Source organism: Haemaphysalis longicornis, unplaced genomic scaffold, assembly GCF_048455015.1.
Source record: "Haemaphysalis longicornis isolate Haplotype H1 unplaced genomic scaffold, Haemaphysalis longicornis Haplotype H1 scaffold_1, whole genome shotgun sequence".
Taxonomy (NCBI): Eukaryota; Metazoa; Arthropoda; class Arachnida; order Ixodida; family Ixodidae; genus Haemaphysalis; species Haemaphysalis longicornis.
The window spans coordinates 292,367,009-292,389,133 of NW_027526203.1; the positions used below are offsets into that span (position 1 = coordinate 292,367,009).

Here is a 22,125-nt window from a genome sequence, read left to right on the forward strand (position 1 = left end):
GGGTTTTACGCGACGAAGCTACAGTTGGCCTGTGAGGCACGGCGTAGTGAAGGGTTCGAGATTGAGTTCGACCACCTGGACATCTTAAACGTGCTCCAAGATCTCGACAAACGGGCGTTTTTGTTTTTCGCCTCCACCAGCAACGACAGCCGCGGCCGGGATCGAACGCGCGTCCTTGGGCTGCTTCAACAGCGCAACGCCTTAGCCACTCAGAGTTTCATACTAATATACATACTACAGGGAAATCTGGCGCTAATGTGTACGCGAGCCGCGCTTCAATGAGCACGCCGTTGTGTACTGCGGAGATGCGTTCCATTTGTACTTGGCATGGCTCTCCAACAAGCCCAAAAGTTGCCTGTGGCCGCAAAAACCGTAATTATTATTATTTTTCAAATACTAAGGGTATCTTATCAAAAGAAAGGCATAGCTAAAAAATTCGTCAGGAATTTTTGAAAGCTTTATGCTACCTAGAAAGAAAAAAAAAGTTATCCCTGTTGACATAGCCGTCAGCGGCCACAAGAAGGCATGTTGCTAGCCACGCCAAGTAGGAGAGAACGCTTACAGCCGCTATTACGGCTCCCATGAAGGCATGCGACTGCAGCCACACGTTCCCCTCTAGCATATATTAGTATAAAACTTTATGTAGCCACTGAACCACTGCGGCATGTCACCCAAAAAAGTACGGGGGACGCTTAGAACGTTCTCAGAGTGTGACGGCGGAAGCCTGGGCTGACCTTCTGTTGTTCTGCTCTTGAACTTTCTGTTGGACTTTGCGGCCACACCCGTCACCACTTGACCTGGGCAACAGCCCCGAAGCTCCTTCCGCTGGCTTCGCTCTGTTCGTTCGTTGCGCTGGCCAGCCATCGCCAAAAGCATCCCGTACGTCCCCGTCGGTACCTTCCCCTCTCAAGATGGCTCGTGCGGCAGCGGCCTCCTTTTGCGCGGCTGCATCGCTCTTTCTCAGAGCCCTCCTCCGACGCTCCTCCCGCACTGCTGTCCTGGCGGACGATCCCGGGTTCCCACTCCTCGAATGGCGCATCTTCAACTCTTTCTAAACGATTCTGTGTACCTCGCAAGGAGTTTTTGTACCTCAAGCGTTCCGTAAAACATAGAGATCTAAGGCTTTCGCCTTAAGGCCACTTATCGACATTTTGGCACGGCGGCGCCCAAGCAAGGTCGAGAATGGAAGCCCAAATCACGCGAAAAGCTCAACAGAAACCAGATGTGCAGCTCTGCAACTGTAATGCGTATAGCTACGTCCCGAAAGTCCCCATCGCGTACTGAACTTGGCAAGTCTAACAAGGAAGACTTAGCGTGGCGAATGTGGCGGCTCACCTGAGGCTGGAGCGGTGCAGCGAGCCGTGCCTGGAAGGCGGTTGCAAGTGTCCGTCGTCCAGGTGCGCCTCGTCCTGGTTCAGGCTGCCGTGGCTGGCTCGGGTGTTGGAGTTGCGCACGGCGCCCATCAAACGCTGGAGCAGGGACGGTCGCTGCGGCCGCGCATGCGTCGGCGGCGGAGGACCCGGCGAGGAAACACGCACGCGCTGTATAGAGCTGCCGCATCCGGCCGCGGCCGCATCCACCGCAAGCGTCGCCACGCTGCCTTCCCCGCGCGCTCTTCGGCTGTACGCGACTTTACCGGCGGCTTCACCACTTTCGGGGAGTGCGCGGCGAAAGCGCACTTTATTAGCGCAGGGGAACGAACATTTTTGCATTACTTCAGTGCATGTATTTCCCACTGCTTCGAAGGCAAAACAGACTTGGAGCTCACCTAACCGAAATGCGCAGGCGCGGCTAGAATCATGTGACTAGATTTCCGGAGAAGGCTTTCAGAAAACTCGGTTAAGTTGTCAAAAACTATTATACAGCCTTGTCCACTTATACAGCCTCGTCCACTCGATAGAAAGTGCGCCGAGTGGATTACTGCTAATCGTCTTGAGCTTTGTAAAAAGAGCTGGGACGTGGCCGAATCGTAATTAAAGGGGAAGGCAGGTCAGTGGTTCGGCTTGCTTGTCCCACAAACAAAAAGCCATTTGAACAAACACATCAGAGACACAAACACAAACAAACGAACAAAAGAGGTGCTCCGCTGCAGCAAACTCGTGGCAAAGACAGCCACCGCGTGCTCTTTTGGTTGTTCATAAATAAGTATAGTGAAGCCTGAAGCATAGGATGCGTCACGGTATAATGCTACTTTGTGCTCACTGGCAAGACAAGAATTTTGATTAACCGCATCGTCATCGTTAATATTACTGTGCTTGAAGCGTTTTCAGCGGTCACACGTTTTCTTCTCTTGTAAGAGCTGCGATGAATTATTGTTTTTGATTTGAATCCTGTAGTACAACTGGCCTATCAGCTAGCCTTACGCGTAAACGCGTTGGGGAAAATAAGTAATGAGCCTTTTAAGAAATTGTTTCACCGTAAAAGCAAGGCTAACGAAGAAACAAAAAAGAGAAAGGGCCAAGTGGAAAGGTTCCCTGTGCAGCGACTGCTAGGAATTTGAATAACTGCCAGGCAAGGACATACCGAGGACGCCTGTTCCTTGAAGATGTCTAGAGCACAAGGGAGCACGATCAGCTGAAAACTGCCTCTTTGCTTTTCAAGCAGAAACATCGAACGTTAGCCTGTTATTCATAACAGCATTGCTGGCAACAGCACGATCCAGAGCTGTGTAACAGCCCGGCTAAAATTTGCGCGTTACTTTAACGAACAATAATTTCTCTTTAACGCGCAATAATAAGATACAATAATTTCTTCCACTGTAACATTTTTGTTTGCTCAACGTAATGCCCGGGTGGTAAACATGAAGGTAACAAATGCGCGAATGTGCTCTAGACACTTCGTGAAACTTAATAGAGTGCTCTTGACAAATTGAACGTATTAGGCCCCCAAGATTCACTGTCGGCAGCGCTCGATGAGACGACCGGAGGGTAATGTCACTGGAGCACGGCAATGACGTAAGATGCCGCGTGCACCAAGCCTTCTCTAACGTCTGCTCGCGCCGGGAGCATGGCAACTACTCAACGGTAACTTTATCGCTGACTTAGTATTACTTCGTGCTAGCGTTCCGCGTCATGGCGATGTCTGTTTCGACAGCTTACAATTGGGGCCAGATTAAATGCAATGACTTTGATGTTAAGACTGAATGTTTTTTTTTGCGTGTGCTACTATTTAGGCCTTTTTAATCAGTATTTGCATCAACAGCAACCTTTTGTGTCAGTTCATGCGAGGCTTACTAATTAAGTACATCCAGTCATATAAGATATTTTGGACATATTAGTAGCTGGTACTTGGAGGCGCGGTACTGCCCTTGAATTTGATACGGTGACACCAATGGCAACTGTCGTTGATTGCCCGAAAGGACTCAGCCGTAGATGATAATTAGTACTTCTTTCTCGAAGATATTCCGCATTGCCACCGTCAATACGCTGCTCCTCGTTGCACAGAGGAGCTCTGGTTATGGTGCTTTATTATTATTTCTCATTTCGGATCCACGCTACACTTCCGCGCACGGGATCGTCAATATAAGCAGCCTTTTTCAGCGGTAGCATTGGGGCTAGCCGCACGGCAGTGACTGACAACAGTAGCGCCTTGCGCCCAAACCCAACCGCATTTTAATCGTTGCTTCTTTATGCAAGAACACCGCTAGACAATGCTATTTCCGGTAGCCATGAGCCTGTGGGGCGTTTACACCCTGCCGTTCTTCCTGTAATATGTGGCTCAGATTGTTTCAGGTCGTTCGCATTCACCGGTCGCTGTCACATCACCCTAACTAGTGCAACAGGCCGATGATTATGCACCAGCTTTGTTGAAACGCCTTGAAAGCAGTAACGCTGTGCAGACTACCGAGATGTGCTTGCTCTATTACAGTGCACCAGCATAGCCTGTCGTGCAGATAGCTAGAAAGCAACGGCTGGTAGAATTCACAGCGTTGACTAGTGCTTGCAGCGGAGCACGAAGGCTGCTTCACATGAAGTGACTTTTAGGAAGATGCAAGACAATGCAAGGGCACTTCTGTTCTGGTTCTAAAAACAAGCTAGTTACAGAATAAGTACAATAGTAGCAATAGCAATAGTAGCAAAGCGCAATAGTAGCGTGGAAGTAGTACTTATCAAGAGCACAAAAGTTACAGCCGAGCATGTGAAACAGCCTTTGGACAAGACAAAGCTCATACAGGGTATATAAGACAACTCAGTGGCGATAGAAAACATAGAACGTGAGGTTGAAAGCAAGATAACGACCAAAAGAAAGCCCAATTGCGCACTAATTGATAAGGAAGAATATAGGTAAAGTGTATACGCGTAACCTTGACGTTCCTGGTGGGATGGCCGCCTTGTAACTGAAGGGCTCTGACATGAGGCATGCTCGCGCGCTCCCTGGCATTCTGTCCGGCATTTGACTTAGAACGGCAGATAGCCGTAATTGTATTGCGGCGCGTGGTCATAAGTCAAAGGCCGTGCGGAAGAAAGAGATCGTCGCGGGGCCGCGCGCCTAGCGAGGGGTAAGGGGCCCCAGGGCTTCTCCTGCTGGAAAGGGCTACGCAGGACTAGCCACCGAGACAAGGAGGCACTAGGAGATGCAGACATGCCTGACTACGGGTCATGCACCGCTGCACGAGCAGCCCTAGGGTAGAAGAGACGCTAGACCTACGGGAAGGGGGCATGCCCTGATTCCATCCGCTCACCGACGCCCCCGAGCTCTGGCCAGACACTCGTCCGGCTCGGCCCTTCTAAAGGCGCTCCACCTACTACGCCCGCAACGCGGGGCGCCAGTGGCAAGTGCACACTGTGTAGACAAGTGCACTAGGTGCGTCTCTCTCTCTCACTCTCAAGGCGCGCAGCAAAGAGCCGCGCTTCTACCGGGCCGAGGAGCAACGGGCCGCAGGGCAGTGACAAAGGCCAAGGACACAACCATGCGCTCCGCCAGGTGGCCTGTGCCTCTGCCCTGCTGCCCGTCCGTCTACGGCTAGCGTCGCTACCAGCGCTACACTTCTCGTCCGAAAGCAAGGTGCGCTCGTGGTCCGTATCTAACCGCCTGTCCCAAGCGCTGTACCAGCTTCCCAAAGCCGAGGCTCTCGCTTAGCCCCCTACACTCGTACAACGCCTTTAACAGCACAACACACCTTCGGGCCCAATCAGCGCACACCCACATACAAGGCAAACAACAGTTAACATAAGTGCAACACCGACGGATTGGGCGGCACGCCATTAGAGTTCACAGCAGCTTGTGATGTCGTACTGGGAAAAGCACTCTCGACAATGGCATTGCAGCACGGCTGGCGGCGAGCGGTCAGGTTACAGGGAGAATTTATCGTTATCGGTCCGACCTCTGCTGCCTTAGATGTTTTTCTACCTATGCTGATTTACCCCACTGCCTCTTCCACTTTCCGGAGGCTCAACAGACAAGCTTCTATCAACCCCTCCCACTTCCATCACCACCTGGCTCGAATGGCTTGGCTCTGAAAAAGAAGAACAGAGCCTACTTGTCGCCCGGGAAGACGACATGCGCGGTCTGCGATTTTGATCGATCGAAATCTTGCACTACTGATACCATATCAACCGAGGACAACAAGCCCTAGTACACGTGGGGTAGCAGGTTGAACCTGACAAATGTCATGATCGATGACTTGCGACATCAGGAGCTGACGTCTAAAGCAGTATCTTTCGAATATACATACCTGTGCAGCATAAGTATTAGTTATAGGTGATAGCTTGCCGATGTCTCATAATGTTGATCTCATAGATATAGATCGTTGGTATTTCATATTTCAAGGTAAAAACTGCTCCCGTTGTCAGTCTATTATATCTTATTATACGGGAACTGGCTGCTGAAACGCGAAGTCACACTTACGTTCACTTATCTATGTGCTTTGCCGCTCCAGCCGGTACGCAACAAATTGAAATAATAAAGGAATGCTGCTTTCAGGTTCAGTGCAAAGGTTGCTTGGCAATATATCCATCAATCTTCCACGTGTCCTTCAATCGGGTGACAATTTTCCGGCAAAAAAGAAAAAAAAAATCTATTCCTTGATACTTTTTTTCCGCGCTATCCCAGCGTCTTGTACTTTACGGTAGCCTGCAGGTATCGCAAAAAAATTAGGCAAAAAGTTTTTTGTGAGTGCATTTTTCAGTACGCCAACACTGATAAGCGTCTGTGGCAGCTCATTTGTTTTCACGTTATATATAGTGTTGCAAGCGTGTTTGCGCTACGTTTCATTATCTATCTTTTTGCCTGCCAACATCACCACTTTGGACCACATCGAACAGCATGGGAGTTAACAGTCATGCAATATGGTTCAGCAACAGTTACGGCACTGGATACTAAATGACAAGCTCCCAGCGACCTTGCGACAAGGCTGGAACGGAGGGTGTCCCGCGAGCGGGCCGCCCTGGGCTGCCCCACGCGCGGCCTCACCAGTGGCATTTCCGCCGTGCCCCAGGGGCGCTGGAGAGCTTTGGCTGCGTTGTGACAGAAACACAAGCGTTGCAGCCAACACGGAAGCAGCCGCTTCTCTGTGCCGCCGCGTGGTCGAGCGGCTCGCTGGGGGCGCGGGAGGGCCCCACGCCGCCAGCGGGCGGCTTCGCTCGGCCAGGCCGCAGCCGCGCCGACAACACTAGACACTGGGTCGTTCCGCGGGGAAGAGAGCAACAATATCTATACTACCGGAGAATCTGGCGGCGATGGCGGACTCGCCTTTTCCTGCAAACAAGAAACACAGAGAGCCCACATTGATCCACTACAGAGGCATTCGGGCAAAGACGCACAACGAGGCAACAAGAGCAGCAAACCAAGCATGGCACAAAGCAACGACTGTACACCACACGACGGGCAAGGCGCGCGCCCCGTGCACGTGCGCCTCCTCCTCTGCCGCTGATGGCGACCGACGCTCGCGGGAGCTGCCTGCTGCTGCGTCGGCTGCTGGCGCCGCCACTCCCGCCGGCGGCCAGCCAAGGAGCCTCCCGCCGCGCCCGCTGGGTCTGGCGCCTAATCCCGGCACGCTCGCCAAGCTCCGAATTTCCCGGCTCCTATGGCAGGCTAGCGAGAATACTCAGAAAAGGCGGTCTCTCTCTCTTTTTTTTTTCAATGTGTGGCGTCTATATGTTAGGTCGCAATTGGCAGGGGCGTCCTTAGAGGCAGGTTCCCTGGCCGGCCTGTCGCACACTGCAACTGGGCAGAGTAAAAACGGCGTCGTTCCCTCGGCGCACGGCTGCTCACGTTGCAGTAACTGCATTTCATTTCTTCAAGACAACGTCATCCGCGCTTGAAGTCAGTCACATGGGGGTGGTTTATCATAGCCGGAAGCTAATCTCACCGTATTTACTTAGGCAGTCGGTGAATAAAAACCCATTACTGATGGTAGAAAGGACAGAACAGCAAAGCTTTATAGGCTTGATCAAACTGGGAAATTAGTTCGAGCACTGAAAGTATAGAACGGTGCATTCACATAGATATGGTGGGCACAATTATGGATACGGTGCAAAGAATAGGAACCCAGCGCATAAAAACTTACAGAAAAGATCGTGGTCCGAACACATGCACATAATTTCGGTCAGTATGTAATTAATTTTTCCCACGCTTATATTATCGAAAGAACGTCAAATTAAGTTTTTACATGTGCCCACAGACACTCAACGAAAAAAAAAAGAGGAAGGCTAACCATGGGCTATTATGCTCTTCTACGCACATCTCGGTATACACCTTAAGGCAGTCCTGTGGTTCAGCTTCACCGCTACGCACTCAGTTGACCAATCCGTGCAGCCAACAATACATTTCGGCCAATGACGATGCCGAGCATTTGATTTGACCCAAAAGTTCGCCCGCGCTCTAACATCAGTCAGTGCAAGCATGACGTTCTGCATTGCGTAGTGCCACAGCGCAGATCACTTTTTTGAGTCAAATGGTACGTGCATTGCTGTCATTCACCGAATTTGCTTTGTTGGCGGCATGAAGTGGTCAATCAAGCGTATTGCGGTGAAGCTGAACCATGGAACTGCCTAAGAGTGTAGTTTTTAATTATATTATTCAGAGTCTGCGTCGAACGATCAAAGACCGCACTGTTCTGAGTGCTAAGGGACCTCCCTCACCGTAAGGCTTCCTGCTCCAGGAGCTTGTCCGAATCTGGTGGTTCTCCAGTTTTCGAGAATTAGGAGACCACCATAGATTTTGCCGACAGTTAGCCTGCCTTCTTCCAATTCTGAAAAAAAGAAGAGAACAGGAGGAGGAAAGCGCGGTGAGCAAAAGCCAGTGCAGCGACCCCCAAGCCAGCATTGGACGCCTGCACAAACATGGGCAGCCACTATAGCTGTCACTATAGGCAGAGACACAAGGAAGCTTTGTCCTGCCGTATGATAACGAGCGCGCAATGTTTTCTGCGTTTCGTTACGGGGCTGAAGTCGTGCATTCTTGTGGCAGAGAGGGCTTAATTTAAAAAATATGAGTTTTATTAATTTACCTTTGAATTATTTTTCAAGCGTAAGGAGTACTTTAGATAGTTCTCACTGCGAAGCCTCTTCGTCGCACCCATTTGCTTTATGAGTAACGAACAAAGACGTAAAAACGTTTTTGAAAGATTCCTTATTGGTAATAACGAGCCTTTGGTTGTGCATACCACAATACAGGTGCCAAGTTACAAAGGACGGAAGAGACCAAACACTGACGGCGTTCATTCCAACTACGCGGGTAAAATGTTTTTAGTTTCCGGTCTCCAACTGGAGAGCATTCAAGATCTGACCCGAGGCCCAAGAAATACTCAAAGGTTTTAAAGGGAAAAAAAAATAAGAGGGGTCCAAATTGTACGGGCGCCTGCACACTCTGCACTTCCAGGGAACGACAAAGCTCACGAGGCGGCTCGAGGCCTTAGCTTCCGAGAACGCCCGGAAACATCTGAGCTGTCGCTCCCCCTGGACGGTCGGGACCGCATGGTGGCGTACAGGGAAATAATCGCCCAATACCGTTTGGGCAGGATCAGATATCCGTCGGCGCACAGTACTTTGAACAGATGCAAATGAGTCGCGTGGCGTCTCCTTCAATCAAGTTGTTACCCAAACCAACGGTTGTACAGTTGGTTTGGGAAGCAACTTAACAGTTAATACTACCCCGCGCTATACGACATTTGAGCAAATCCACCCGCAATAAACAAACTACGCCAGAGCAGTGGGAAACTTTAGTGCTCAGTTCCGACCCGCTCGTCCAGCTCCGAGCAGTCCAGACGGCCGAAGACGCCGCCAGAACCCAATGACTTTTGGTCGCCGTCTGACGGGAGAGGGTTGAAGAGAACTCCCACCTCCTACCTTCCCTAACCAACCTTGGGTAATATAAAGTTGTTCATTCATCCAGCCTGACTCAGCGCACCCCGTCAGCATCACTGCGCTGCGACAGCATGCGCAGTTGAAATTCACTCAACCGGGCAATTTACCAGAATCAGGCGGCATGAATTTGTCCGTGACTTTGCGCGCGTGCAGCGGCCACAACTTCCGGATGGTCTCCTTGAGCTCCTTGTCTGCCTGGTCCATTTCCTCTGCTGCAAGAGTCAAGCGAACGAACCATTGAGCGGAGCATTGCACGCTCTTCGACATTTTGGTATTCAAGTTGCCCCGCATGTTCTTCCCCAAGTACGCGCAGACGTGGAGAAGTAGTGAAACCTAACGTTTTTAACACGCTAGCATTCTTTAGCGAACTGCAGCAACGTCTGACATCGCTTTTTAAAAGGCAAATTCAGCTAGACATGTACGCTGTTGAGCTCAGCAGTGACATTTAAAATGACACTGTGTTATCAACTCTGCGTTTAGCGGTGCCAGTAGTTCGTGTAGTTTGCGCAATATTAAACTTACCGTCCACATTTATTAGGGAGTCGCCCTGCTTTTAGGATTGTCATTGTTTCTTTAAACGAAAGGAACAAAACCGACACATCTAGATTGAGGCAAATGCTTCCGAAAGCTGGAATTCTTGCAAAATACAAGTTATCGCCCAACCTTTCCGGATCAGGGAATTTCCAGAGAGGCGCGTGAAGTTACAGGCAGTTGCCTAGTGGGAAATATGCACCGAAATCGCCCAGCCGCCATGGCAGTAAATGGTATACCGGTGGGTACCTATTTACGCTTAGTGGCTTCTTCACGGTACTAAGAATTGGGTCATCGGGCTGGAAAATTTGTATTTACCGTCACCCGTTGCTGTACTCTGTAATACACCAAATTTTATGAAGCTGGGTGTGTTAAAATTCCATTAATCGCAGTTTTAAAACGACGTTAATTTCACACCCCGTTGGGGCAGAAACGATTGGATCCGTGCTATCGACATTTCAGAACGTACACTGTTGTCTTCATTGAAAAGAGTGTACGTTCAGAGTTGTGTTTTGCGCGTCGAAGCTATACCTGCGGGGCGGGCTATGACCCGTTTCGTAGTTGAGAACTGCGGACGAATTGAGACCGCATGGGGTGCGTTCGTACGCCAAAATCTCTATGCCATTGACAGTTGTTAAGCATGGCGAGGCATAAAGAGGAAAATAGCATAAAAAATAAAAAGAAAATCAGTGCCATTCCCTTCTGTGAAGGTGGATGTACAGCGGAGCTGTTTGTGGGTTATTGGTTGGTCGCGAACTCCCGCCCAAAACGCGCCGTCGCGCCGGGGAAGCGATCAGCGGGATTGTGAATAGGCTTCACTGTGCAACACCACTTGTGGGAAAGCCAGCTTACAAAAACCAAGTATACACCGATTTCCCTAAGGTCGGCTTCACATCTAAACACAAATGCATATTGCCGGGAAGACGTTTTTACAAGGGCAATGCCCGCCATAGTATATTAAAGTGTGAAGCGTTGGAGGCGAAAGGTGGCCGAAAGGATAGGGTGTGCATGCAGTGCGGCGGTAAGACACCTGCGCTCTGCCACGGCACTTGAAGAGAAAAACGGCGCGGGAGGTGAGAGAACGTGTGGCTTTTCTCGTCCCACGGGCACAAAAAAAAAGTGGGGGAGTTATGCTACACAGCTCCGTCGTAAAAATGCACACAGTCGGTATTCATTTGACCAGAAAAATCGCAGTTCGTATCCCTCGTAAGAAATCAAGGCGTGTTGTGTGCTCGACCAGATTCCTGGGGAACTCATCCTATAGCGTTGTATAGATAATCCTATCGCGTTGTACAGACATTGGCTACTACATCTCATTGCTCGTGAATGTATTTGCTTGACGGAAAGGAAATGAGGAAGGGAAAAGTTTGAGCTAAAAATCAGGCACTCGACAAGTTTACCTAAGAGGCGAGGAAAAAGAAGACTGACGAAGAAGAGATTACGCGGTTCTTGATAGCCAACGCCCTTACCTGGTCTCATTTTGATGCTCAGATTTTCCCGAATAAGTGCAAACAGTGTAGTGCTGAAGTTCACTTTTCCTTCTTCAGTCACAGGCATGTTCATACGAATCAATTTCTGAAAACAGGAGAATGCAATGGTGCAATGAGCAACGACTGTAGCAATTAGATGCTGATTGGCTACTTTGAATGTGACAGCCAGCACGGCCATTTTCCTGCAGGCGAAAATGCAGGCTTGCTTTCTTCATTGGTCTTTCAATTAACGAAATACAGCGGTGGTGACGCATTTTCAGAGCACACACTCACAAGGACAGTTCTGTCCGCGGTGTGGACGATGCACGACGTGCAATCCTTGTCAAAAGTTCATAGGCCATGCCAAAAGTCGATGTACCGCAAGAGCAACACACCAGCTCACCTCCCCGTTGAAACTTCGATGCTTTATGCCAGCTGGAAAGCTGGCGAAATAATTTTTTTCTCTCTCTCCCAAAATATTTCAGTAACCCTTGAATGTTAACATTGCGATGCGAATGCTTCGTGGCCCAGAAATGTTTGACTTGGCCTAGAAACTAATGACAAAGACTGTACATGCTGAACCTATTTGGTTGCAGACCCTCGTAATAGTAAACATGATGGAACGGGCCTTTCTCTAAGCTTCACTCCAATACACCCGGAGTACGAGACAGGACGTAAGGTTGTGGCTGCCGTCAGACGCAGGCATTCCCGGCTCTCACCTTGTACGCCAGTCGGTAAGGGCACTTGTTCCCGAAACCCAGGGGAGGGTCCATGTTGCGTAGCATATCGTACATTTCCGTATAGTGAATGTAGCCCCTGGGAAACAACGTGCATCAATCAGTGAGCAGCGAGGACGCAGGGAGCAGCGCGACCAAGACGCGACAACTCACGTGGCGTTCGGGTCGTACTCGGCCCAGACCCGTATAAACTCGTCTAAGTGGTGGGCCCCGAGAATGGATGAATCGCGCGTCAGGTAGTCGAAATTGTCCATAATGACGGCGACGAACAGGTTGAGCATCTGAAACAACGCCGCGCACGCTCTTCGTAAGTGTGCCTGCAGCACTTACAGGGCAGCAGATAAGCCGTGAGAGAACGCGATACCGTAACCTTGCATTCAGAACTAGGTCCACACCGCGTGGATCTAAATTCGTACTTTGCTATTTTGAGTCAGTAGAGAAAAATGATATATTTGCTTTCACTCCAAGTCGCACTGAAGTGTGCCTGAAAGCGCAGTGGCGTTAACACGACAAGTACTCGGTGTTTTCCACAATGAAGTGTCCAGAAAGAGCAGAATGGCATTACGACGCTCCAGACGATGTGCTGCGGGGTAGGTTTGAGCGTACTGTTTGCAGGACATTTCACTTGATCGTTCAAAGTGGCCTCCCAGGACTCAGGAAAGGCCTTTTCTTTTTGCGGCTGACAACGCACGGGGGAATAGGGGCAGATTTAAGGGTACTTGGATGGGGTTGTTACAAATATTTCACATAATTGGTGGCAGTTCTTTTACTGTTACTACTACAACAATTATTATTATGATTATTATCACCGGCTTCAACACGAACAAAAACGGTGTACAGTACGTGTGAGTGTCTGACTACCGCGCCCAAATAAAATAAATGTTGGTTTTGAACCTGCAGGCAAGCCACCAACGTCAGTGATGCGACATTCCGTTACGTGATAGGTACAAGCCCGGCATTTCCTGCGCGCACCCAGGGCCATCTACTGGTTCGCTTGAAACGCACCTTCTATTCTTTTGAGTAAGTTCTACAAGATCCCCGCTGTTCGGCCTCAATAGCCTCCATGGCACAAAAAGCCCCCTTTCTTCCATGTAAGTATGGGGGACAAATTTTTAAATCTGCAAATCCCCGGAGACGATATACCATGTTTTTTTTTGCATTGTTTGGAGGGCGTATATTTTTGGGATGTTATACAGCGGACACTTTGCAAAGACTTCCCTCCACACCCTCATGGCATAAGGGATCTCTCCGTAGAAAAAGAGGATAGAATGCCGTATGAATTAGTCATGGCGATGGGCCTCCGCAGCATATGGCACTTACGCACAGCAAGGCTGTACAGCGACGTCGATGCCCGCTCTGCAAAGCAGTATTTCAAAGAAAGCGTAGGTCGCTTTGTGCAAATTATTAAATCTCGAGAGATCTCGCCTGTGTGGCTGCCAAAAATAGAGAAGCGTACGTCATTGAAGGAATTTTAAAGGACATCACTAGCCCTCAGTCGGGCAGCCTCACCACGTTGTTGTATGGTCATTGACACTGTTGATCTGTGATGTGTTGGGTTTTACCGAATACAGGCAATAAAAAAAGCCTTAATAGCCTATGGGTAGAATAGTAGGTTTAAGAGCGAACGCTCTGAGTTCGAGCTCCAGCAGTGCCAATTTTTTTTTTCGAGGCCCGCGATTTTTTTTGTGTGTAAAATGTTCACTTAGCTCAATTATGCCCATTACTGTCGTAAATAAAGATTGTTTAGTATCTTTTCTGTTGATAAGAGGTGGGGCGCAATATACCGCACCGTTTAATTAGCGTGCTGCATTGCTCCGGAAGTGCCGCGCTTGTACCTATCTTGGAACGGAATATCGCGTTACAACTGCCCCTTCCGCTGTGGCTACTTGGTGTCAGTCGATAGTATGGTTCCGGTGATCATTCTCCTCACGGTGGGATGTTCTTTTCACCTTTCGCAGAGGTGATGCTTCCATGTATGTACCTGTGGCCAGGCTGAGGGCGCGTCAGGCCATTTTTCTCGGCAAAGTAGTCATTGTGCTGTCAAATTTGTCCTGCACTATATATCGTCACCACTGCGTGCTCAGCTGAAATAAGGGACCCTGACGATATTCTCACTGTCGAAGCAAAATATGGGTAACAAGCTGAGACGCACACCCCCACCACGAAGCGACACGCGACATATTGTGTTACTTTTCCCCTTTGCCCGAATGCACCCGAGGAGTACTGGTTTTTCTTTTTTGTCTTTTGTCTTGCTTTCATTTCTATGGTTTCATTTTAAGTCCCGCGTATAAGGTTTTCTTCCCTTGTTTTTGTTTCGAGTAAGGTATCGGATTATTGCGAAAACTGAGGACTCACCAAGAAAGAGCAGAAGAAGATGAAGCTGACAAAGTAGGCATAGGCCATGTTGCTGCCGCACTCGGGTTTCTCCTTCTTCGACAGGGGATCGCACTGGCGACCCTTTACGCAAGCCATCATAATAGCTTGCCACGCTTCGCCGGTGGCGCATCTGGACACGCAACGCCGGCAAAACATGCGTTAACTCGCTAGAAGGCGTGCTGAAGGACCGCTAAGAAACAGGCGCCGGTGCTGCTATGGGACCCCCTGAACAACACTTGACGCTCAAAGCACGAGACTGAGATGTCCCAGTCCCTTGTGCGTGGTAGTCACATTTTGTTCATCGCAGTCAGCGAGAACTTTACGTACTACTAATATTGTTTAAACCATCGTTAGAAGGACCACACGGTTACGCAATTATGCCTGCCTACAAAGCTTATGCGTATTACTATCCTTGGGGCTCACATGCATGACTGCAGCACCGGCATAAAACGCGGGTTTTTTGAAAGGAAGACACTACTAACACCAAGCTACAGCTGACACTAACTGCGGACTAGTGCGCCAATTTGTCACGTGAGCACACCAAAGCAAGTTCTTTCGGAGTTACAATGCAATGGCAAGTTCGGAGTTCTTCAAAAGTGAGGCACAAGTGTACAGTACGCTTATAACGTGTAAGCACTGGTTGTTTAAGTATTTTTGCTTAAGCAGAACTGCAAGTGAATGGTGTCACAATGTCCACGTGTACTCCTGCATAGGCGCTGTGGCAACGCAGTTGTGCAACATGCATCAATTAGGCTTATTGCTATAGCTGTGGTCATGTAATGTTACCAGTTACGTGTGGATACTGTCTTTACTGTTGCCCATTTGAAGCCCGGAGGCATTACCGCCACACGACACAAAGCTTTTCTTTCCGGATCAATGTTACCGTAAGATTTACCCTGTTTGGTCCTTCTAGCTTTTAGCGCGGCCTTCGCCATGTGTGTGCGTTCACACAGACACATGTCTGTTAATGACACCGTGGAGGTTCTTAATACCAAGTACAGGATCTATGAACATTTTATTCGGCTCATCAATCACAATCTTCTAAGCTCCTAGAAAGCTTGCAAAAAAAGTACTTGCTAGCAGTACCCATTTCATGAATGTCCTTAAAATGTCATGCCATCTTCAAGGCCGAATGGTTTTAGCCAACACTTTTGGCGATTGATAGCCTACGGTCTTCGTGAATTTTTCTGTCACTAATAGTTGTCTCATTTCAACCACAGTGCGCCTAGTTCATTGCCACTTGATTGCCGCCAGTCTACCGTGCACAACTGCTCAGTATAAGCAAGTCGCAAGAACATCAGCTTCTCGCGTTGCACGATCGACTCCTTTGTAGCGGGATTTCTCAAGTTCCAGCCGCGTTCTGGTTAACTCCCTCAAAAGTTTGACCTATCTGTGCCCTGGTTGCACTTCGCAGTTCTGAGTTACTTCATCTGTCGGATAAACTGCATGCTCGACAAAAGAAAAAAGAAAATGAACGCGATATAGACAAAACAATGCCAACAAAGTCGCCTTTGAGGCACTTTTTTACGCTTTACACTCTTCTCCGCAACACGGGACCCAAAAGTGCAATTGATAACAACAATGAATAAGCGAGCTGATTGCCCTGCCTTTCTTAAGTGTTGGCTGAGCTCACAGTGAAAACAGTATCCACCTAATGGTCACAATTGCCTCCCCCCACCCTCCCGCCTATTTTTTATTAGTGGTTCATCGATACTATGATAGCTGATAACTGTCAACGTAAGGCATGTTGCCCCACGCACATAATCTGAAAACTGGCCGAAATTTCCTTAAAGAATGTGAAGCGTGACGCACTTCACTAGACAGATTAAGGGGAACAATGTGAACATCCCCTTCTGATACACGAAAAAAAAAATCATTTTTTTTTTTAAAAGACACGAAAGCAAAATAAATGTTCAGTGCCACAGTATGCACAACTACGTCTTGCTTATAGCCATTACGAGTAATGGATATGCGTGTTAATACGTTAGTACCCTAAGTGGCAAGTATGCAGTGCAGAAGCATATCCAGGGGGCCATTCCCATGCCAGGCGGCTAACTCAAAGCTGAAAGCACTAGATAACGTTTGCGAATGGCAAATGTTATGGCTGCAGAAAGGCCACCTCCTTCCCCTGAGGGGCTTGCGCGAGAATGTCCCCCCTAAGCGTTGTGCATGGGTGCATAAGCCGTGTGCGTGGTTCATGCGAAGCAGGGTGCAGTGTACAGCCAAGAGCCAGGCATGAAGCAGAAGGCATGCGCAGCAAAGCCCAAGCGGTGTCGAAGGCCGTCAGAAACAGACCTCATCCTAGGGAGCCTAGTGCAACTAACGCAGCCCGTGGGCGCACCGCTCACTCGCGGAGTCCCAGCCTAAATGCGCCTGCTGGGTGGACATCTCAAGAGGGGCCCGTTGTACACGGGCTGCCCTCCCGGAAGCGCGCGCTTCGTCGCTTCCACGAGCGAACGGTGGCCCGGCTTGAGATGTCCTGGGACTCAGCGGCGTGGACAGTGCGGATCCTACAGCGAGGAGGGCGCTGGACGACTGAGGGGTCCGCGGCCGACGTGCCGAGCCAGGTTCCCACGCGCGACCGAACGGAGCCGCTAGAGGAGCCATCCGGTGAACATCTCGAACGCCGCTGGCCTTCAAGGACGGCAGTTACAAAGGTATGTGCGCTTGGGCGCCATAGTCAGGCTTAATCTAAGTACTTCGACCAAAGCTGCGCACGCGAATCTGAGTGAGAAAAGATTAAAGTAATTTTGCTATTATTTGAAGGAGCGCGACAAGAAGCAGGCGCTTGAGCAGTAGAGCTACTCCGTATACTCTATGGAAAGTAAAGTACGCATCCGTTGTACCCTATTTTGTCGCTTTTTATCATGAAACATGACGTACGCCTGGATGCTAGCGAGCAATTACGCTTGCGTATGTACAGTCTTTGTCAAAATTTTGTGGGCCAAGCCGGAAACGCGCAGGTTCCAAAAAATTCAATGTACAAGCTTTCGTCCCGAGCAAGGTTGAAACTTTTTATGCCGGAAAGCTAGGGAAACCACCTTTCTTTATTACCGCCTTAAAATATTTTGTCACGTTTAAAGGTAAAGCCGATTCTTTGAATTCTGTGTGGTCGAGAAGACTTAGGGTTGGCCCACAAAATTTTGACAAAGGTTGTACGTACAGCACATCGTCATCACGACATCATGATCCTCCCTCTCCTTGTGCGGGGGAACGGGGATGTGTCATCACACACCCATCAGCCGTAATATTTTCTTTCTCCAAATACCATAAGAAGAATGCATGCTGTGCGTCTGCCTGTTTTGTCACAATGCAAAGCTGCGCCCCTGCCAAGGCCTCGCTTGCGCAAACAACCCCTTGACTGGCCACCACCCGCAGGTCGATCGGTGGACTTGCAGAATGGGCTACACCCCACTTCCGAGCCAGACAACCAGAAACAATACTGCGACAGTATTTTCCGCTACACCTGGATGAGAGAGCCCGCGTGCTGCATTTAAACAATGCTTTGCCCTATGAACATTTCGCTTTCCTTTTCGCCCGTAGGACGTCGGTCAAGGGCTGACTGTATCCTTTCATTTTTTAAATAAGTATTTTTTTCATCTTCAGCCGTGCTGTGACATAACGCAATACAAAATGCAATGATTCGTCACTGGCCTACGTGGCTAATTTTATCACAGTGACTAGTCATTCAGGTGCGTTGTGGTGGAGGAACCCCACGGGAGTTCTTAAGAGTATGTGTCAGCGCAAACGTGTTAATTACCCAATGAGTGTGAGCGTGCTAATTCAAGTGAAAAAAATACATTCCTTTTTTTCAAAATTATTCAAATTTCAAAAGTTCTTCAGATTTTCTTGGTAGAAGACTTCTATTTTGTTCCAGCTCTGGCGCAGGTAGCCAGTGGCCTTCTTATTACAACCCTTGTCGAGCACGCATGCGCCGTGTTACGGGCACGCGGTCAGGCTGAGGAATACGTGTTCATTTATGTTATCATCAGCTCGAGTAGTGCATATAGTTACACGGTTAGCAATTCCTCAGTGTTCAATTATCGCGGATTCAGGACCTTTAGCTAAGGGCAGCAGTATTTGCAAAGGCTGCAGTGCCTGCCATTAACCGTGGCGGTGTATTGGGCAAGGCATCCCGGTGCTGGGGACAACATTGTGTCATGGGTTTGGATTATGAGCCGCGATGGTTGTATTTCCGAAGAAAAAAAAAGCGTCAAACTACGTGGCGTTAACTTGGGGCGAGTTGGCTCATGCTGAATAAAAATGTTTACTGCTAAAAAGACGAACATAGCTCTCTTCTATCTCTGTGTCCTCGTCTTTTCAGAGCTAAACGTTTTCTTTTACTTATCGGCACGGTATGTGCACATTAAAAAGCTTGAAGTAGCCTAAAAGGAGCCCACCAAATCTACTCCTCATGGCGCAAGCGTTGAATCTAAGCGTTGGAAATTAAGCTTGAGTTTTGGAGTTGCTTGCCTCTGAGTTCTTTCTTGGCAGTTACTGAAGAAATACCGGGCGATTTAATTTGCTATTTACGTCGACGGCTCTCAAAGCGCGCGAATTGGTTGGCATGTGAAATAAGCACGTCCATTTAATGCTGTTATTAGGCTTGAACGGCCTGGCTCGCACTGACCTGTGGCAAGCAATAAGAACCGGTGTCGCGTGAGAGAAGAATGTGCGCCGCAGTGGACGCTATACATGAGGTCGCCAGCGGCCGTCGGAGAATGTTCACGGATCGCTCCTTTCGCGAGTGGGAACCAGTGGCGTGGGACAGTGGTTCGCACTACAATCTTCATAGGGGCGCAGGAATTCGGGACAGAGTCTTTGGATAAAAAACGTGGAAAGCATGTACGCATACTAGACTGTGGTTTGAAACAGGCTGATTGACGGTTGCGGTACCTGTAAGGGCGAGCTTCCTCGGATTACAAAGCAGTCTCTGTAGCGCAATCGATCCTGGAAGCTGACAGAGGTTACGTCTGCAAGCTCGTGGGACACGAGGTTCACGTCTGACGCGGAAGGGCTCGGCGATGGCTCTGGAGCGCTTGTGCGAGCAGCCAATTGAACAAGAAGGGGGAAAGAAAAGGCGTTCCTCTCGCGAAACAGTGACGTTCGTACGGAAGGTGCCATGCAAGCCCTTCCTTCACGGAGCAGCCGGCTGGTGTCTTGGGTAGAGCGCATTGAAATGAAATTATATACAGAAAAGAGAAAACTGAGGGCGCGCACACACAAAACAATGGCACAGGAATGCAAGGAAATTGAGAGGGCCCAAACATGAGGATCTTTGAACGGCACGCGTGGGCAAAAAAAAAGAAAGAGCTGTGCACAGCAAAGGCGTGGTAGGCCCTTTGTAGGCGGCATGTGCTTAGGTTAGGATTTCACTTGCCTGAACAGAAGCATTAGACCTTGAAAGAAAGTTCGGAAGTTATTGTGCCTTGTTATTTGACTGTCCGACGCCAGCATAATATTTCCAAAGACCTGGGCAAAAGACACAACAGCATCACGGAGGAACCCGCGACGGGATTCGGGTCGGGTTCAAAGGGAAGGTGAGGACAGAAGGGGGAAAACGCTACGCCGACGCGCGCCACGGCGCCGGACAATGCAGAACCCTACGTGGTGCCTCCCGTGGGCGGCTGGCGTGCTCCTCTAGGGCGCTACGCTGCTATGCGGTCGGACCGTGCTGCATGGCCGGCCCAGCCGCTCCCGAGGCTCTAGCTAAGGCCGCCATCGGTGTGCACTGCCGCCAGGGGGTGGAACTCACCGAAACAACAGTATTAAGGACTGAAAGAAGGACTGAAAATTGTTGTGCCGATTGATCTCTGTGTCAGGGTCAAATCTGATATTGCCGAAAACCTGCAAGGCACGGGTCAAAACCAGAACACGACCGTCACAAGAGATTCGGGCACCGCGCTCACGCGCCGCCGGGTGGGAAGACCCGCGCGCAGCCGTGGCCCGCGCCATGGCTGCTGGTCGGCCACGGCTGCTCGGCAGCTTGTAAACAACACACACGCCCCCGCCCCCAAACTGCCACCGTCGCTGCGGTTTCCGGACGCTCGTGCACACTTCAGTTTTCCTCGCCACGCTGCATAGTGTTGAAGAGCCATCGCAGTCGCACCACGTATGGTCGGTCGACACAGGTTCAACCGCAGAAACACGGTTGGTCCCTCAGAGGCTGCTCTTTAGGTAGGCACACTTTCAAGTAAGCGATGGCCTCCGCTGCACACCGACAAACTATGTTCAATTTTCCTGACCTAAGCCGAATGGAAAGAACAATTGCAACTCTGTTGAGGCTACGCCAACACAGAGAATTCGGCTAGGACTGTCTATCCGTGACTTTCTTTGACGCACATGCGGGTTGGTTCGTAGTAACCGCGAAGACTTGGCAGCAAATAATGGATCATTTTACACGGGCTGGCGATTGACAGCAGCTATGGAATATTTTTCGTGATTTTATGCACGTGTAGGCTTCATTTGTCTAGTCTCGTGCGTTTATCTCCGAAGTTCATCTCCGGCTCTCTCGGTGGTCTCGCTTGGCGTACGATTTTCCAGTTAATGCCCATTGCTTTTTTTCTCCCCACGACCCCACTCCAGATTTCAGACCGCGCAAGATGCGGAGTCAGGGACATAGATGGTTACGGAAGCCCTAATGGCATATGTCGGTTTTTGTGCATATTTACAGTTCCCATGAAGTTTCATTATATTTATTCGCATAAACTACAGAACTACCCAGCAAAGTAGCGAAGTTGTGTTTCGCTGAAAGTGATCGGCTAAAAATGCCTTCAACGTTCAGCAGTCAAACTGCTCACGTTGACTGAGAAGATTCCCCCCTTTTTAACATTACAAAGCCGTCTCACAGGATTGCTAGTGCCCTACGCGAGTACGCATGATGGCAAAAATAGCATCAGATGACATTTCCGTCGGAAGAATGAAAGCAAGCAATCCTGACAATCGCACTGCACCTTGCAGCTCGCTGTCGAAGCAAGAAGGGAAGACGCCAGCGGGGCATGTTAGCAAGCGTTAGCGTGGGTTATTCCTAACACAGCAGATGCACGTAGTTCCAACAATAAATAGCTTCCATATGTCACTTCTCGTCGCCCTCTGGGTGAGAAATCACTTGTGCGAAGTTGCCGACAAGTAAATTTGGCATGTAAACTAGAATATAACCACAATAAAGAAAAGGACGTAATTAGGCAGTAGGCAAAAACATTGTTTCTTCAAGAAAAGGACGTAATCAGGCAGTAGGCAATTACATTGTTTCTTCTTTACTGGCCTCTGTTTCTAGCGCTGCCACATGCAATGAGCAGACAAGATACAGTGTTCGCTGCACAACGACACTTTAGGACAAAGACAATTTAAGAGCACAATACACGTCGTTCCAGTACACAATTTGAACTAACATTTAAATGTGGCCAAAATTACGGTCCTCCCGCCCCGCAATACATAACAGTTAACGTTGGTAACCTATCAGTAAACAAGGAAAATAAACGGTGTGTAGAATGCGAAAATCCTGCTTACCTGCATGCCGATTATGGCGTAGATGAAGAAGAGCATCGCTATGAGCAAGCAAACGTAAGGCAAAGCCTACGACAAGAAAAATGGAAGAATGCGAGAATGAGAAACACGCGTCAAAACCGGCTTCGTCAACAGGAAGAAACGGAACCAATCTGACAACACCCGCAAACAGTTGGCACACACCGCATACGTTAGTTCGTT

General features: G+C 49.3%; 1 protein-coding gene across 9 annotated transcripts in view; it reads right to left on the reverse strand.

Annotated features, from left to right (window-relative positions):
• Positions 1-22,125, reverse strand: part of Cac (calcium voltage-gated channel subunit cacophony) — a 906,370-nt gene that overhangs the window by 16,651 nt on the left and 867,594 nt on the right. For 7 of the 9 annotated variants that reach the window (XM_077679772.1, XM_077679745.1, XM_077679765.1 and 4 more), the window contains 10 exons: positions 21,928-21,993; positions 19,799-19,890; positions 14,398-14,548; positions 12,196-12,323; positions 12,025-12,121; positions 11,306-11,411; positions 9,413-9,517; positions 8,082-8,191; positions 6,661-6,696; positions 1,336-1,487 (listed from right to left, as the gene is read on the reverse strand). In XM_077679772.1, coding sequence (XP_077535898.1) covers positions 1,336-1,487; positions 6,661-6,696; positions 8,082-8,191; positions 9,413-9,517; positions 11,306-11,411; positions 12,025-12,121; positions 12,196-12,323; positions 14,398-14,548; positions 19,799-19,890; positions 21,928-21,993 — 1,043 coding nt within the window. The remainder of the gene's footprint in view (positions 1-1,335; positions 1,488-6,660; positions 6,697-8,081; positions 8,192-9,412; positions 9,518-11,305; positions 11,412-12,024; positions 12,122-12,195; positions 12,324-14,397; positions 14,549-19,798; positions 19,891-21,927; positions 21,994-22,125) is intronic. The other 2 variants (XM_077679785.1, XM_077679758.1) reach the window with 2 other exon arrangements.